The sequence below is a fragment of the Lutra lutra genome, chromosome 13, assembly GCF_902655055.1.
Source record: "Lutra lutra chromosome 13, mLutLut1.2, whole genome shotgun sequence".
In the NCBI taxonomy this organism is placed as follows: Eukaryota; Metazoa; Chordata; class Mammalia; order Carnivora; family Mustelidae; genus Lutra; species Lutra lutra.
This window is the reverse complement of record NC_062290.1, coordinates 69,105,552-69,125,111: the sequence shown is the minus strand read 5'-3', so window position 1 is coordinate 69,125,111 and position 19,560 is coordinate 69,105,552. Positions and strand designations below refer to the sequence as shown.

Sequence of the window (19,560 nt, the reverse complement as noted above, 5' to 3'; positions counted from 1 at the left end):
ATTACATGTGTGCTTGAGAAGAATATGTATTCTGCTGCTGTCAGATGGAATATTCTGTATGTCTGTTAAGTCCATTTGGTCTACAATGTTGTTCAGATCCACTGTTTCCTTACTGATTTTCTGTCTGGATTATCTATGCATTGTTGAAAGTGGAAGACTGAAGTACCCTACTATTATTGTATTGTTGTCTATTTCTCCCTTCAGATCTATTAACATTTGCTTAATGTATTTAGGTTCTCCAATGTTGAGAGCATATGTATTTACAATTGTTATATCTTTTTGATACATTGACCTCCTTATCATTATATGATGATCTTCTTTCTCATTACTGTTTTTGGCTTAAAGTCTATTTTGTCTGATATATATATATATATATATATATATATATATATATATATATATATAGCTAGCCTTGCTCTCTCTTGGTTTCAACTTACATGAAATATCTTTCTCTATCTCTTCTAGCCTATGCACATCCTTAACATTTAAGTGAGTCTCCATAGAAAGGATATAGTTGGATCTTGTTTTTTTATCCATCCAGCCATTCCATGACTTTTCACTGGAGAATTTAATCCATTTTTATTTAGAATAATTGTTGATAGGTAAGGACTTATTAATGACATATTATTTTCTGGCTGTTTTGTAATTCCCTTATTCCTTTCTTCTCTTGTTGCCTTCCTTTGTGAACTGATGATTTTTCTTACTGGCATGCTCTGATTCTCCTCTCTTCATCTTTATCTTTATCTCTTTATCTGAGGGTTTTTGCTTTGTGGTTACCATAAGTTTACATAAAATATTTTATAGATATAACAGCCTATTTTTGCTGATAATAACTTACCTTTAATCACATACAAAAAATGCTACCATTTTACTTCTCACCTTTTATGTTAGCAATGTCACAATTTACCTCTTTTTATATTGTGTATTCATAACAAATTATTCTAACTAGTTATTTTTAATACTATTGGTCTTCTAACATCTACACTAGAGTTAAGAGATTAATATATCACAATATTACAGTATCAGAGTACTCTGATTTTGACTACATACTTATCTTTACAAATCCTTTGCACACTTTTCAAAAAAACTGAAGGGGGAGGAACAATTCCTAACTCATTCTATGAGGTCAGGATTACCTAATACCAAAGCTAGACCACAACACTACCGGGGTGGGGGGGCAATGACAGAGTTCTCTTAGGAACTCTGATGCAAAAATCCTTAACAAAACACTCCCAAACCAAATTCAACAGCATATTAAAATGATTATACAGCATGACCAACTTAGATTTGTTCTCAGAATGCAAGGATGGCCCAACATATGAAAATTGATCAATTTAAAACTATGAATACTGTTAATGCTGAAAAGAAATAATTTTTTAAAAATTGATCAATTTAATACACATTAACAGAAAGAAAGGGAAAAAGCAACATAATTATGTCAATAGACAGAGGAAAAGCATTTGACAAAATTCAACACCTTTTTTAAAAAATTTAATTAGAGAAAGAGAATGAGCACTAATGCACACGTGAGCAGGAGGGAAGCAGAGGGAAAGAAAGAGGGACGGTGGGGTTTCAGAGAGGGACAAACAGACTCTGTGCTGAGATCCCAGGGTCCTGGACCCTGAGATCATGCCTGAACCAAAATCAAGAGTTGGATGCTTAACTAACTAGCTACCTCGGCACCCCTAACGTCTTTTCATGAAAAAAAAAAATTCAATAAATTAGAATTAGAAGGAAACTATATCAAGAAAATAAAGCCATATATAAAACCCACAGAGATCGTGCTCCATGGTGGAAGACTAAAACCTTTTCCTCAAAGATCAGGAACAAGACAAAGATACCCACTTCTATTCAACATAGTACTGGAAATCCTAGCAAAACCAATTAGGCAAGAAAAATAAATAAAAGGCATTCAAAGTGGAAAGAAGGAAGTAAAATTATCTCTGTTCTCAGGTAATCTTCAACGTAGAAAAACCTTAAATACTGCGCACACACACACACTAGTTAAAAATAATAAATGAATTCATATAAGTAGCAGAATACAAAGTAAACACACAAAAATCAAATAGTATTTCTATACATTAACAATGAACACTCTAAAAAGGAAATTACAAACACAATTCCATTTACAATAGCATGAAAAAGAGTAAAATACTTAGGAACTAACAATGAAGTTGAAAGACTTCACAATATAAACTACAATATATTGCTGAAAGACATGTAAGAAGACATAAATAAATAGAAACAGATCTCATGTTCATGGATTGGAAGTCTGACTATGGTTAAGATGGCAACACTACCCAAAATTATCTAAAGACTAAATGCAATCCCTATCAAAATCCCAATGGCTTTTTTGCAGAAAAATCCATCCTAATGTTTACATGGAAGCTCAAGCAACCCCAAACAGCCAAAAGAATCTTGAAAAAGAACAAACCTGGGACACACACCTTGTAACTTCAAAACTTCATTAGCTACACTAATCAAAAGAGTGGTATTCACTAATAATAATTAAAAAAAAAAAAGGATAAGAACATATGACCCTCAGGACTCCTGGGTGGCATAGTCAGTTGGGCATCTGCCTTCAGCTCAGGTCATGATCTCAGGTTCCTGTGATTGAGATTCACATTGTGCTCCCTGCTCAGTGAGGAGTATGCTTCTCCCTCTCCCTCTCACCCTGCCTGCTTGTGCTCACTCACTCTCTCTAAAATAAAAATAAAATCTTTAAAATAAAGGAATCATATGATCCTCTCAGCAGATTCAGAAAAAGCATTTCACAAAGTACAGCATCATTTCTTAATAAAAACCCTCAATAAAGTAGGGATAGAAGGAACATAGCTTAAGATCATAAAGGTCATACATGAAAATCCCACAGCTAATATCACTCTCCACAGAGAAAAACTGAGAGCTTTTCCCCTAAGGTCAAGAACATGACAGGGATGCCCACTCTCACCACTACTGTTCAACATAGCACTGGAAGTTCTAGCCTCAGCAATCAGGCAACAAAAAGAAATAAAATGCAGCCAAATCGGCAAGGAAGAAGTCAAACTTTCACTCACTGCAGATGACATGATACTCTATGTAGAAAACCCAAAAGACTCCACCAAAAAATTGCTAGAATACATGAATTCAGCAAAGTCACAGCATACAAAATCCCATACAGAAATCAGTTGCATTTCTATACACCAACAATGAAGCAGCAGAAAACAAAATCAAGGAATCGATCCCATTTACAATTGCACCCAAACCCATAATATACCTAGGAATAAACCTAACCAAAGAGGTAAAAGATCTGTACTCTGGAAACTATTGATCACTTATAAAAGAAACTGAAGACACAAAGAAATGGAAAAGCTTCTAAATGGATTGGAAGAATATTGTTAAAATGTCTATACAACCCAAAGCATTCTACACATTCAATGCAATCTCTATCAAAATACCACCAGCATTTTTCACAAAGCTAGAACAAACAATTCTAAAATTTGAACGGAACTAGAAAAGACCCTAAATGACCAAAGTAATGTCAAAAAACAAAAGCAAAGTGGGAGGCATCAAAATTCCAGACTCAAATTATATTACAAAACTATAATCATCACAACAGTATGTACTAGCACAAAAATAGACACACAGATCGATGGAACAGAACAGAGAACCCAGAAATGGACAACAAAGCTCGAAAGACTATCCAATGGAAAAGAGACAGTCTCTTCAATAAATGGTGTTGGGAAAACTGGACAGCAACATGCAGAAGAATGAAACTGGACCACTTTCTTATACCATACACAAAAATAAATTCAAAATGGATGAAAGACCTAAATGTAAGACAGGAAACCACCAAAATCCTAGAGGAGAAGAAAGGCAGTAACCTCTTTGACCTCAGGTGGAGCAGCTTATTACTAGACACATCTCTGGAGGCAAGGGAAACAAGAGCAGAAATGAACTACTGGGAATTCATCAAGATAAAAAGCTTCTGCACAGCAAAGGAAGACAATTAACAACACTAAAAGGTAGCCTATGGAATGGAAGAAGATATTTACAAATGACATATCAGATAAAGGGTTAGCATCCAAAACCTATAAAGAGCCTATGAAACTCAATACCCCCGCAAAAAAAAAAAATAATCCAGTTAAGAAATGGGCAGAAGATATGAACAGGCACTTTTCCAAAGAAGACATCCAGATGGCTAACAGACACATGAAAAGATGCTCAACATCACTCCTTATCAAGACAAAACAAATCAAAACCATGATGAGCTACCACCTCACACCTGTCAGAATGGCTAAAATTATCAACACAGAAAACAACAGATGCTGGCAAGGATTTTATAACAGTATGGAATTTCCTCAAGTTAAAAATAGAACTACCCTACAACCCAGCAATTGCACTACTATGTATTTACCCAAAGGATACAAAAATAAAGATGCAAAGGGAGTACATGCACCCTATGTTTAGAGCAGCGTTAATCAACAATAGCCAAACTATGGAAAGAGCCCAAGTGTCCATTGACAGATGAATGGATAAAGAAGAGGTGGTATAAATATACATACACAAAGGAATATTACTCACCCATCAAAAAAAATGAAATCCTGCCATTTGCAATGATAGGATGGAACTAGTGTGTATTATACTAAGCGAAATATGTCAGAGAAAGACAAATACCATAAGATTTCACTCACATGTCGAATTTAAGAAAAAAAACAGATGAACACAGGGGGAGGGAAGGAAAAAACTGAAGTAAAATAAAAACAGAGAGGTAAACCAGAAGAGACTATTAACTATACAGAACAAACTAAGGGTTGTGGGAGGGGGTGGGTGGGGCATGGACTAAATGGATGATGGCTATTAAGAAGGGCACTTGTGATGAGCACTGGGTATTGTATGTAAGTGAAGAATCACTAAACTCTACTCCTGGAACTAATACTATACTATATGTTAACTAACTTGAATTTAAATAAAACCTTGGGGAAATAAAAAATAATAATAATAAATAAATACCTCTAAGCATATTTTTTAAAGATTTATTTATCTGAGGGACACCTGGGTGGCTCAGTGGGTTGAGCCTCTGCCTTCGGCACAGGTCATGGTCTCAGGATCCTGGGATTGAGCCCCACATCAGGCTCTCTGCTCAGTGGGGAGCCTGCTTCCAGCTCTCTCTCTGCCTGCCTCTCTGCCTACTTGTGATCGCTCTCTCTGTCAAATAAATAAATAAATAAATTTTTTAAAAAAATTATTTATTTGAGAGGAAGAGAGAGAGATGGGGAAACAGAGACAGCACAGGAGGGAGGAGCAGAGAGAGTCTTAAGCAGACTCTGCACTGAGCACAGAGCCCAATATGGGACTCAATCACATGACCTTGAGATCATGACCTGAGCTGAAACCAAGAGTTAGATGCCTAAGCAACTGCACCACTCAGTCACCCCCCTGTAAGTATTAAAACAAACAAAAAAAAAAACAAAAAACTTCACCTACCTCCCCCCACAAAAAGAAACAAACAAACAAACAAACAAAACCCTATGGTACTGGCATAAAGACAAACATACAGATCAAGTGGACAAAACAAAGAGCCCCAAAATAAAACTTCACATACATTTTTGGCAAGGGTGCTAAGACATTAAATGGGAAAAGGACAATCTTTTCAACAAGTGACACTGGGAAACTTAAATGGCCACATGCAAAAGAAAAAAGCTATTCCCTTTCCTAACACTATGTACTCAAAATAGATCAAAGACCTAAATATAACACTTAAAACTGTAACATTCTTAGAAGAAAACAGAGGGCAAAAACTTCGTGACACTGGATTTGGCAAAGATTTCTTAGATATGATACCAAAGGCAAAGGCAACAAAAGAAAAAAGAAACAAATTGGGCTTTGTGATTATTTAAAAACTGTGTGCATCAAAGACAACAGCAACAGAGTGGGATAAAATATTTGTAAGTCGTATATCAAATAAAGGATTAATATCCAGAATATAGAGAAAACTCCTAAAACTCAATGAAGAAAAAAAAATTAATAGACAAAGGACTTGAATAGATATTTCTCCAAAAAAGGTATTCAAATGGTCAATAAGCTCGTGAAAAGATTCTCAACACCACTAGTCATTTAAGAAACACAAATCAAAAGTACAATGAGATATCACCTCATACTGGCTATAAGAAACAAAAAAAAAAATCAAAAACAGGAAATAGCAAGTGTTGGAGAGGATGTGGAAAAACTGGAACCCTTATGCATCACTATCAGGGTTATAAAATGGTACTGCTGCTGTGGAAAAGAGTATGGCAGATCCTCAAAAAACTAAAAATAGAATTACCATTTGATTCAGCAATTTCATTTTTGGGTATATCCCTCAAAGAGATATCTATACACCCATGTTCATAGTAGCATTATTTACAATAGTGAAAATGTGAAAGAAACCAGTGTTCACTGACAGATGAATGGATAAACAAAATGTGATATATGCACATAATGGAATATTATTTAGCCTTAAAAAGGACAGAAATTTTAAAATATGCTTCAACATGGATGAATCTGGAGGACATTACACTAAGTAAAAATAAACCAGTCACAAAAAGATACATACATACATACTGTACAATCATACATACTGTATGATTCCACCCATTATGGTAGAGTAGTCAAATCCATAGAGTCATAAAGTAGACCGATGGTTGCCAGAGGCTGGGGAAGAGGGAAATAGGGAGTTACTGCTTAATGGATATGGAGTTTTGATTGTGTAAGGTTAAAAGTTATGGATATGGATGGTGGTGACAGTTGCACAACATTTTAGATAGATTTAATACCACTGAACTGTACAATTAAAGATGGTTAAACTGATAAATATTTCACTTATTTTACACAGTAAAAAAATGAGAGCGTTCCAGTTTCTAGTTCCACATGTAAGGAGCATGGAAGTCACCATTCTGTCCTAACAACAAGTAAAAGCTGAACAGACTGAAAAATTAATGCTTCTTGGATGCATAAGAAAGGAGAGAACAAAGAATAAAACACTGTCCCTAAGATTGCAGAAATAAACAGGCAAATAGAGGGAGTCACAGTTTACCAGAGCAGAGACTCACCAGCAGAAACTGCCAAAAAATCAGTGCTAGGTAAAAAACCTGAACCGTAATTGATGAATTGCTGAAGGCTCAGTGTGGGGACAACTCTGAGAGTTAACATCTTCAGGGGGACCCAGTCATAAGGGGGCTCCAACAATATTGTGAGATTTACCTGCAGAAGCTCAGCTAGATTCCCACAGTAAATATAGGAGAAAAATCTCCTTGAGCTTCCAGCAGGAGAAAGGAACTATTCTGAAATAAGTCAGAGAACTCTGTTCTTAACAAGACCTGCCCTAAGGAGTATCTAGTTAACCAGAGCCTAAACTGCTGGGGTATTATCAGAGCCTAATGGATCTGGAGAAGGGAAATACCTAACATCAGCCCATGCTAGCCATTCTGTCTCATTTACAGGGACAGAAAAAAACCTGAAACACTTGCAATGGTCACAGTCCAGAGGCACAGGCTCACTAAAAAGTGGAGACCTAATAATAAAACTATAAAATGCCTCCCCTCTCCCCACACCTCACCATCATTATTACTAAAGGGCTATTTCCAGCAGTTTCTTCCTCTGATACATCACATCTGACTCTCAAGAAAAAATTAGAAGGCATACCAAAAGTCAAAACACAATTTGAAGAGACAGAGCAAGCATCAAAAACGGACATGGAAGGGATGTTGGAATTCTAGGCCAGAATTTAAAATAACTGTGATTAATATGTTGAGGGCTGTTATAATGGATAGACAGCAGGCAAGAACAGGTGGACAAGCAATGCCAGCAGAAAGACGGAAATCATAAATGAGAACAAGAAGAAATGCTAGGGATCAAAAACACTAACAGAAATGAAGAATGCCTCTGATGAGCTTTTTTAGTAGAACAGGCATGAAGGAGGAAAGAAACTCTGGGCTAGAGATATCCCTGGAAACCAAAAAGCAAAATGAATAAGGACTGAAAAAAGGAACAGAATATTCAAATGCTATGGGAATACCACAAAAGTATAACATACATGTATGCAAATACCAGAAGGAGGAGAGGGAGAGAAACAAGAAAAATTTGAAATGATAATGACTGAGAATGTCCCCCCAAGTCAATGTCAGACACCAAACCAGAGATCCAGGAAGGTCAGAGAACACCAAACCATATAAATAACACCCCCTCCCCAAAGAACCAAACTACAACTAAGCATATCATTTTCAAATTACAGAAAATCAAAGACAAAGAATCCTGAAAGAAATGAGAGTGGAAGAAAAACACCTTACCTGTAAGAGAAACAAAGAATAAGAATTATATCCAAGCAAAAAGTGAATGGAATGAAATATTTAAATGCAAAGAGAAAAAAACCCACCAACCTGGACTTCTCCACCCTGCAAAATTATTTTTCAAAAGTGAAAGAGAAAAAATGTCTCAGATGAATAAATATTGAGGCAATCTGTTGCCAGATTTGCTTTGCAAGAAATGTTAAAAAGAACTTCTTTAGAGAGAAAGAAAGAAAGAAAATAGGTCAGGACTCAGATCTACATGAAGAAACGAAGAGCATTCAAGAAAGAATAAGTGAAAGGGGCACCTGGGTGGCTCAGCTGGCTGAGTAACCAACACTTGGTTTCTGCTCAGAATGTGATCTCAGGGTGATTAGATTGAGCCCCACATCAAGCTCCATATCGGACTCCATGTTGGGGGTGAAAGATTCTCTCTCTCTCTTAAAAAAAAAAAAAAGTGAAAGTAAAATAAAAATACTAATAACTTTTTTAAATCCCAATTTTAAAACTCTCAAAAGACTCAAGCAAGTTATTTTTGTGGAAGTTGACAATCTCAAAATTGATATACAAGCAAAGGAGCAAAAGGATAGACAAGAAAACTTTGAAGAAGGTAAAGATCAAAATGGGAAGATTTATTCTACTGGATATTAAGACTTACCCAGCTACTGTAATTAACATAATCAATATATAGTATACATGCAATATAGAATAATGATAGACAAAGAGAAGAATGCAACAGAGTCCTGAACATTTTAATGCATGTATGTCCAGTTTATGACAATACTTTTTAATAAATGATGGTGCATGAACTAGATATCCATATAAAGAAAAAATAAAAAGGAAAACTGACCCCATGCTCACACCATACAAAAATAATAAATTCTAGGTGGAATTTTAGAATCTTTTAGATAAAAAATACAATAATACAGCTTCAAGAAGATAATATAGGAGAATATCTTCATGACCGTGGGATAGGGAAAGATTTCTTAAATAAGACAAAAAAAGATCATGAATCAATTATAATGAGAATTTTGTTAAACTGGACATTAAAATGAGTAACTTCTATTCGTGGTACTTAACTATTAAGAGTGAAAATGAAAGCTGACAGAATGGAAGAATGTATTTGCAATGCATCAAACTCCCAAAGAACTCATACACACACACACACACACACACACACACACACTACCCTGTACACAAATGAAAGGACAAACAACCCAACTGAAAATAATGGGCAAGTAACTAGAACAGACAGTTCACAAACGAGTATATCCAAATGGCAAATAAACTTGTCTGAAACACGTTCAACTTCACTAGATTTTTAACTAGTTTTTTTTAACTTATTTAAAACACAAACTTTTTTAATCTTATTTATTTGTTTTTAAGATTTTACTTATCTGGGACGCCTGGGTGGCTCAGTTGGTTAAGCAGCTGCCTTCGGCTCGGGTCATGATCCCAGCGTCCTGGGATCGAGTCCCACATCGGGCTCCTTGCTCATCGGGGAGCCTGCTTCTCCCTCTGCCTCTGCCTGCCATTCTGTCTGCCTGTGCTTGCTCTCTCTCCCTCTCTCTCTCTGACAAATAAATAAATATAATCTTTAAAAAAAAAAAAGATTTTACTTATCTGAGAAAGAAAAAGAAAGATCAACAAGAAGAGGGGCAGAGAAGAGAGAGAAGCGGGCAGCAGGCTCCCCTACTGTTTGTTGGGGAGGGAGCCCCAACATTTCTCAAAAGTTGAGCAGGAAGCCCAACTCGGGACTTGATTCTAGGACCCTGGGATCACGACCTGGGCTGAAGGTAGACACTTAAAAAACTAAGCCATCCAGGCACCCGAAATACAAATTTTAAAACATAAGATACTATTCTAACTTCACCAGAATTATTAAACGTAAAAGATGGAGAATACTTAGTATTGGTAAGAAGTGGGGAAATTAGAACTCTCAAACACTGCTCATAGGAGTGCAAATTAAGCCAACTATTTTGTAAAACTTTTGGGAACTATCTGTAAAAACTGAATATGTTCATATTCCAGACCCCCAGCACTTTCACTCCTAAGAACATACAGAACAAAAGTGTATATACATGTGCCTCAAAATATATGCAAAGGAATATTTTCACAGCAGCAATATTTGCAATAGCTCCAAACTAAAGACAATTTAAATTCCCACCAACACAATAGACTCGATACAAATTGAGGTATAGTCATACAATGGAATACTAGCAATGAAATTGAGTGAACCACAAGCTACACAAAGTAACAGATGAATCTGACAAACATATGCAGAAGTCAGACACACTAGGAAAATCCTGGTGTAATTCCATTCATATAAAATTCAAGGAGTTAAAACATCTGATATTTAGAAGTCAGGATACTGGTTACCTATGAGAAGGGAAAAGGGGTGATTAGAAAACAGAGATATTAATAGTGTTTCATTTCTTGACCTGGGATTTAGTTACATGGGTATGTTCTCTTTATGATAATTTAACAAGATAAACACAATTTGTACACTTTTCTGAATGTTATACATCGATCAAAATTTTTAAATGCAAATCTGATAAGTGCCCCTTTGAAGAAATGTTCCTGTTTCTAATGGAGATTACTTGCCTTGCCTGTTTCCTCTCATCCTTGCCTGAATTGAACTCATTTGTCACCTTTAGGTAGTAGGGTGCTTTCTGAGGGGAGTGTCCTGTCAGAACTGAAATATGTGTTTTAATTTCTCTTCCACGGTGAGATGTCAACAGTATTTTGCTACAGTCAAAGACTAAAAGTCACCTTGAAGCAGATCCTCCCTTTCCTGCAAAGAATCTCTTGAGTGGATTCCTGTCCTAAGAGAAAGGCTTAGTAAAACTATTAACAAAACTAACAGTATCTGAATGGCTTTAAGTATGATCTCTTGTGGAGGTAGTCAGTGAAGAAGTAGGAATAAGGGCTCTAGGTTTGTGTACTGGAAGGTAGTGTTTCTAAGAGGTCTATTAGGATATTAAGACCCAGGATGATTATCCTTTAAATAACTGCTCTGAAAGAACTTTACCTCAGCAGCTTTAATAACTGCTAGATCGGAATTTAGCCACTCTGCTACCTTATTTCAGACCTAATATTTGGGGATAACTATGCCAGCACAGAAGTCACTTGCCCTCCCTGAAGCCTTTCCAACGAGTGTCTTATCTTCCTAGGAAATGCTCAACTTTGTTCCTGCTGCCCACAGCTTTTACATTTATCAACTGCTTCATCTACCACCTACTGACTCAAATCACTGCTTGCGGAGTGACCATCAGCTCGATCTGTGCCATTCCCACCATCCTGGGGTAGCCTAGAATCCCATGGATTTGGCTCAGAGTGGGACTGGAAAGTTTTAAAGCTTTAAAGATGCTGGACAGTTTGGCTTAAGTCTCCTTTAAGAAGAGCAACATTAATAATATTGCTCAAGATAGAGAGTCAGGACCAAACCTGAAGCCACTTGAATGCACACAGAATAAAAAACTAGAGGGAGAGAGAAGGGAATTTTTTTAAAAAGACTATATTCAAATGGAGTTAATTACCACAAAATTTATCATAATACATAATCTGCAAACATAGAGAAGAATAAGGTAAGCTTTTGAGGACACCTATCCAACTGAGAATATTGAAAGATCAGACAGAATGTGAATGTGATAATTGACATTGTGGAGCAACAGAGATTTAAATGTATGAGTAAGAATGCCATACAGAGTGACTCAGCTCCTTCATAGTAATATTACATCACCACAGCACCATAACAATAAAATACGGTAAGCGTAATGAGAACAGACTTCTGAAGTTCAAGTCTTACTGACTTGTGAGATTCAAATATTACACATGGGAAATGAATGACTAGGGCACATTATTTGCCCTGCAAACTGTGTAGAACTCTGGTTTCAACTATAAATTAACTAGACTCTTCTCTGTGAAATAATATTTTAGAAACATTTTCACATACATTATTTTCAAGACATTGTTTTTAGGTAAGCAGTCATGGCAAAGACTGCTATTTGTTCTCTAACATGAACTTCTCTCTCTTCCTCAGTAAGGTAACCCTCAAAATGTCAGGCTGCTCAAAACAAAGACTGTAACATGTTAATGTTTCATTAATTCTTGTCAATCACAGTTTATTACAAAACACATACATATTTCCTTAGGTTTAGGTCTTATATAATTCTTCCCTGCTGCATACTTGTAGTTTTTAAGCCGATCATTTCCCAAACATAACTATTAGACCTTTGAGTTTTTCCTGTCATTATGGGTTTTCATGACATCTAATGTCCCTTGAAAATTTAATTAAGATACTATGTACTTCCTCTCACAGCTAAGATGTCAAAATATAAAAATGCTATTTATAAACCACAAACAGAATCATTTAATTTTGTATTATTCTCAAGGAAGGTTTCAGTCTATAGTCAATTTTTATTGATTATAATGGATTTATAAGTCATGATAAAATGTTTATAAAAAATACAAATGTCGGGGTGCCTGGGTGGCTCAGTGGGTTAAAGCCTCTGCCTTCAGCTCAGGTCATGATCCCAGGGTCCTGGGATCAAGCCCCGCATCAGGCTCTCTGCTCAACAGGGAGCCTGCTTCCTCCTCTCTCTCTGCCTGCCTCTCTGCCTACTTGTGATCTCTATCTGTCAAATAAATAAATAAAATCTTTAAAAAAAAAAATACAAATGTCCATTAACAACTTTATTCTCTTTACTAATATAATAATTCTACAGGAGTAAAAATACATATGAAGTTATTAAATTTGTCAGGCAGAAGGCCCTCCAATTCTCTGCCTCCCTAACAAACATACTGTTTGCTGATAATAATCCCACCAAATGAATTTACTTTTTCTTGATCCCAATTAAATCTTAAATATCTTTATTAAACATAGAAGAAAGTAATACTTATCTTCAGTTAAGCATACTACATAAATGTACTGTGATGCAACACCTAATAGTCTGCCACGTAAATTAACCTAAGGTCTACTGATTTTCATACCAGATCAATGGTTCACATTCTGTCCGCAAATATGCCCTAAGATTATATATTCCAATATGGACCACTGCTTTCCAAACAATCCTATACCTACACTGAGCTTAGAGATTTATTTCACTTTTAAAAATATTTTCTATTATCAGGGCGCCTGGGTGGCTCAGTGGGTTAAAGCCTCTGCCTTCAGCTCAGGTCATGATCCCAGGGTCCTGGGATCGAGCCCCACATTGCGTTCTCTGCTCAGTGGGGAGCCTGCTTCCTCTTCTCTCTGCCTGCCTCTCTGCCTACCTGTAATCTCTGTCTATCAAATAAATAAATAAAATCTTTAAAAAATATATTTTCTATTATCACAATCTAATTCACCATCTCTTCTATATTTTCAGGATTGTGATGAAACAAGGTCAAGGTGCCCACAGTCCCTAAACAGACACGTAGAGAAAAGCACTAAATTCCTAAAATATATGACCTATAACACAAGCACAAAGAAGTGACCACACATATGAGGTGTACAATGATTTTCAAGAAGCAGAACTAAAAATTAGGCCTGGGTGCCTTGCTGAATAACAAAATTATGGCTTAACATAATAGCATAAAATATTTCTCTTCTAAGTGTTTCTTAGAATAAAAGCTAGGTATTACTTTATTTGGAGTTCCTCAGGCAAATATAATTCATAACCTAGAGGTAGGCAAAAGTTTAAGACACAGAAAACAGTAACTGTAAAATAAAATATTGAGAAATTAGACCGCTGCAATATTAAAAACCCCTGTTCATTAAAAGACATCAGTATAAAAATGAGTAGGTAAGCCACAGACCAGAAAGGAAATATGTGCAAAATAGGTATTTGACAAAGGATCAATATCCACAATACATAAAAACCCCTACAACTTAATAATAAAAAGATAAACCCAATAAAGTATGGACAGAAGATCTGAACAGACGCTTCACAAGATGAAATAAACAAATGGCCAATAAGCGCACACAAGAAAGTACTCTATATCATCAGTCACCAGGGAAATACATATTTCAAACATAAAAAAACACAAACCACCCATTGGAAATGGGCAAATTAACATGTTTAACAACTCTAATCTTTGGTAAGCATGTAGAACACTGGAACTCTCATACAAAGTTATGGAGTATAAAATCGTACAACCACTTTGCAAAAAAGGTCTACCAGTTTTTTTAATAAAACTAAACATAGTTCTCTTCCTAGATATTTGCCCAAAAGAAATAAAAACATATGCTCATCAAAAGACTTATACAAAAATGGTCCTTGTAGCTTATTCAGAACATCACAAACCAGAAATAGACCACCAAAAGGATAAACAAAATGTGGTATAAGAAATTAAAAAGGGATGAACTACTGATAAATGCAACAAGATGAATGAATCTCAAAAACATTATACTGAGTATGAAAGCAGTCTGATGAAAAAGAGAATATATTGCCTGATTCGATTCTACTCTATTCAGAATAGTTTGGGGGGGCAGATTTAACTGGAAGGGATATTCCCAAGGTGCTGATAATGTTCTATATCTTGATAGAAGTTTGATGAGAATGGATTTGTAAACTATTTAAGTGTACACTTACAATCTGTACACTTCACTGTATGCAAATTTTACTCAAGAGAAAAAAATGTAAAAATAAAAACAAATTAAAAATATTAAAAACCACAAGAGTAAAATCATACTTAAGAAAAGCAAATTCAAAATTTTTTAGGAAAAAATACATAATCTAACTCAAGTATGTAAAGAAACCGAATGACCCTCGTACTTACCCAGATATCTGCCTGGCCTGCTCCTTCATGTGTTCTTCATGTCTCTGCTAAAATGCAATTTTAACAGAAAGGCCTTCTTTAACAATGCTATTTCAACAAACACCCCCAAGTCCCTCACTTTCTATTCTGTGTCCTCCTTAATATTTATTCATAACCTTTTGTATCACCACAAGAACACACTTGTTTATTGTGAGACTCTCCACCAGTGGAATGTAAACTCTAAGAGAACAGTGGGGAAAAGGAAAGTATTCTTGAACACATTATTCCATTTCCAACATATCACTCAACCACAATCCATTTGAGCTTTGAGGTAGATTGAAGTGTCTGGCCTCAAAGAAATGGAAAAGAAATACAGTAGAGGAGGAATCTCTCCCTTCTTCTCTTATATCCACCTTTTGGTCTCTGCCTAGAGGGAAGCTGGAATTTCCACTGAAATCCACTACTCTACATATCTGAGCCCTCTCCTCCCCTTACTCTCTCAGCGAAGAAGAGTGAATAATCTGATAAATCAAAGTTTGATATTAATTTGGCCACATTTCACTAGAAGGTGAAACCACTGAACTAAGTCAGCCCATGTTCTTACCAGCATCTTGTCTCCTGTTACTTAAAGAGAACTACCAGGTCTTGACTTTCTCACTGCTACCTAGGACTGGCCGTGTGAAACAGGCCCATAGGCCTCACACATGCTACATGTTGGGAAAGAAGTCTAAACAATTTGCTTTGCAAACCTAGTGAACTCTCTAGTCTAGGTAACATGAGTAGATTTTGAGTGGGAGGTTTCAAGTCTAAGCCATGTTCTCCAGTAGCTTTTTTCTAAGAACCTTGAATTGAAGGTTCCAGGATGCACATCTAAATTAATAAAGTTTGTGCCAATATTCCATTTAGACAGTAATCATTGGATATATGCTGTATATCAGTCAAAATGCCAGAGGAGTTCTGAACTCCTAACCCAAGAAAAATATAAAACAAAAAAATAAAAATAATGTAATACTCCATTGGTGCTAAATAACTTATTTTAATAAATTTGTCTTTAATACAAGTGTAAAACAACACTCCTACCATTTCAACTACAGTTAAACCCACACTTCAAAGCTAATTCAATAATTAGTACCATGTTAATTCTGAAAAGTTTTTAACTACGAGAGTATCAAATATAATACAAAACCCAAATATTTAATGCTTTCTGATACAATACTGAAAATAAACTTCTTAGCATCCCAAAGCTATCAAAGGTCCTCCCCCTAAAAAATCTTTTTTGATTTAACAAGTAAAAGCATAGTACCCTGCTGGTGTTTATATTAAAAAACATTTTTTTTAAATTTCTAACTTCACTGTGATTTGAGTACTTCTATGCCATCCCCAAATGACTTATGTACATACTAACTCTTTGCAGGTAGATTCATTGTCTTGGTTGAAAAAAAACATATTTTTCTCAGTGTTTTAAAATTGTAACTAGATTTTTAAGCTATGAAATAAAGCAAGACAGTTTAACATTACTTAGGACCCTTTCTTCTTCTTCTTCTTCTTTTTTTTTTTTTTGCCAATAAGGACAGACTTAACATCATTCTTCATATGAGGTTTTAGTTTATGTTTCTTCTTGGTTAGCTGGTTAATATCAAATGCTCAAGAACAATTCTCATTACAACTGAGCATTTCCACATAAGGGTAATTAGTTTTAATTTAAAATAAAATAATATATGTACATGTAGATTAAAATATAACAAACATATGCAAATTAGTAAGAGACATTCAACTAGAAAACTGAAAAGTCTCTTACTAATTTGCATATGTTTGTTATATTTTAAACTGAAATGCTGAATCATTAAAGATACTACCATCAATGTATCCAGACCAGCTAAGAAAAGAAAAAAGTTAAGAATATGTGAAATGCTGACAGTAATTTCTTTCACAGTTAAAATGAATGTGTTTTAAGAGAGAAAAAAATAAGCTCCTACAATGAAACTTACAAAGCAAAACATGGGCTTAGTAATTTATTAAAAATTATACCCCTGATTTTCTCTGGAGAAAAAGGAACACTATAAACAAGGGCATGAAATAGACTTCAGATTGAGACTCATACCAATACTCTGTTCTTGCTGAAAAATACTACTGTTTAAAAAATTAAATAAATTTTAAATATTTTCCACTTTATATGGGCTAAAAAATACAATGTTTATATCTGAAATAAAAACTAGTCATTTATTTTCATTCATAATATAAAGTGGTTTAGGTAAGGTTTACGTTTCACAGTTCTCAAAGTTAAACAGGAATTGTATTCCATATCTAGGAATTATAATAGTAATATTAAGTATAAGTTTAATTTTTCTGAACTAAAGCTCAGATAGATTCAATTAAAAATGTGTATGAAGATACCTAAATAAAACAAAGGCTTTAATTTTTATTATTTTGCAATGATATTAAGTTTACTTTTTCTAACGTTAGGGAAAAAATCTAGTCTTCTTTATCAATATAAAACTATTAAAATAATCACAACAGAATCTTTTATATATAACTTAGGAAAACAATTTCACATGATACACTCATAACACTCACGAATTACAATCCAGAAAGAGACAATCTCCCTCAAATAGAAAGAAGTTCTTTCTTTTTGTCACCTCCATTCCTTATATATAATCTTTATTTCACATCATTTACATAGAAATATTTATCACAATCAGACAGGTAGATAAGAAAAAAAATTTCTGCCTTTAGAGCACATAAAATAAATTTACTCCGTCTTCTTAGTATGTTTCTTTTTAACAGTATCTGAAGCATCAGCTATAGGTTTTGAGGTCGATGAGCCAGTACCATTAAAAGATGATTTTGTTTCACTTTTCTTTTCACATGTTGAAAATTGCTGCTGCCAGCCAAACAGCATCCGACTCACTGTATCCTCGAAAGAAGCAAAAGGCACAGTACCATTCTCTGTAATCATCATGGTTATCTGGAAAAAAAAAGTTCAATTTTGAATTGAAATAACAAATGTTTTCTACTTCTCAAAACTGAGAAGAGAATGTAAATTTAAAAAGAGAGAAAGATTAAAAACACATTCTTATTTTTTACTCTAAAAAGATTTTTATTGAGTATAATCGACATAGTTCCAGGTGTAAAACATGATTCAATATTTGCATATATTGCAAAGTGATCACCACAATAGGTCACCATACAGTTACATACTTTTCGTGTGATGAGAACTTTTAGCAGCTTTCCAATATGTAATACACTATTATTAACTATAGTCACTAGGCTGTACATTACATCCCCATGACTTACAACCAGACATTTGTACTTTTTGAGTCCCTTAATCGATTTCACCTCCCCAACCCTCTGCCTCCAACAGATTGGCAGCCACCAATCTATTTCTTATATTTAGTTTTGTCTTGTTTGTTCATTTGTTTTGTTTTTTAGATTTCACATATAAGTGAAATCATGTAGTATTTGCCTTTCTCTAATTTCACTTAGCTTAACGTCCTCAAGATCCATCCATGTTGTTGCAAATGGCAAGATTTCATTCTTTTTATTGCTGAATATTCCATTGTATAGATATGTATATATACACACACACACATATATATCATATCTTCTTCATCCATCAACTGACAGGTTGTTTCTATTATCCTGGCTAATATAAATAATGCTGCAATGAACATGGGGGGTGCATCCATCTTTTTGAATTAGTGTCTTCATTTTCTTCAAATATCCATAATGGAACTGCTAGATCATATGGTAGTTCGATTAATTTTTTTTGAGAAACTTCCATACTGTTTTGCACAGCAGTTGCACCAACTTAACACTCTCACCCACAGTGCACAAGGGTTCCCTTTTTTCCACATCCTCATCAACACTTGCTACTTCTTGTCTTTTTGATAACAGCCATTCTGACAGGTGTGAGGTGATGTCTCTTTGTGATTTTGATTTGCATTCCCTCATTATCAGTGATGGTGAGCATCTTTTCACATACCTGTTGGCCATCTGTACGTCTTTGGAAAAATATCCACTCAGAGCTATCCATTTTTTAATGGGATTGTTTGTTCTTTTGCTATTCAGTTGTATAAGTTCTTTACGTATTCTGGATATTAACCACTTATCAGATATATGATTTGCTAATATTTTCTCCCATTCGATAGGTTGCCCTTTCATATTGCTAACAGTTTCCTTTGCTGTACAATTATTTTTTTTAAATTTGCTGTGCAGTTTTTTTAGCTTAATGTAGTTCCACTTGTTTATTTTTGCTTTTGATGTCTTTGCTTTAGGCGTCAGATCCAAAAAATAGCCAAGACTGATGTCAAGGAGCTTACCACCTATACTTTCTTCTAGGAGTTTTATGGTTTTGGTTCTTCAATCCATTTTGAGTTAATTTTTTTGTATGGTGTAAGACAGTGGTCCAATTTCATCCTTTTGTATGTGGCTCTCCAGTTTTCCCAGCACCATTTATTGAAGAAACCATCCTTCCTCCATGATGTATTTTTGACCCATTTGTCATAAATTAATTGAC

At 34.9% G+C, this 19,560-nt stretch overlaps 1 protein-coding gene across 1 annotated transcript in view; it reads right to left on the bottom strand.

The window, feature by feature from the left end:
- Window positions 1-16,064: 16,064 nt before the first annotated feature.
- The window catches only part of TMEM38B (transmembrane protein 38B), a 62,273-nt gene continuing 58,777 nt past the window's right edge, over window positions 16,065-19,560 (bottom strand). The window contains exon 6 of the mRNA XM_047700602.1: window positions 16,065-18,009. Within this exon, the coding sequence (XP_047556558.1) occupies window positions 17,794-18,009 (216 nt within the window). The 3' untranslated portion in view covers window positions 16,065-17,793. The remainder of the gene's footprint in view (window positions 18,010-19,560) is intronic.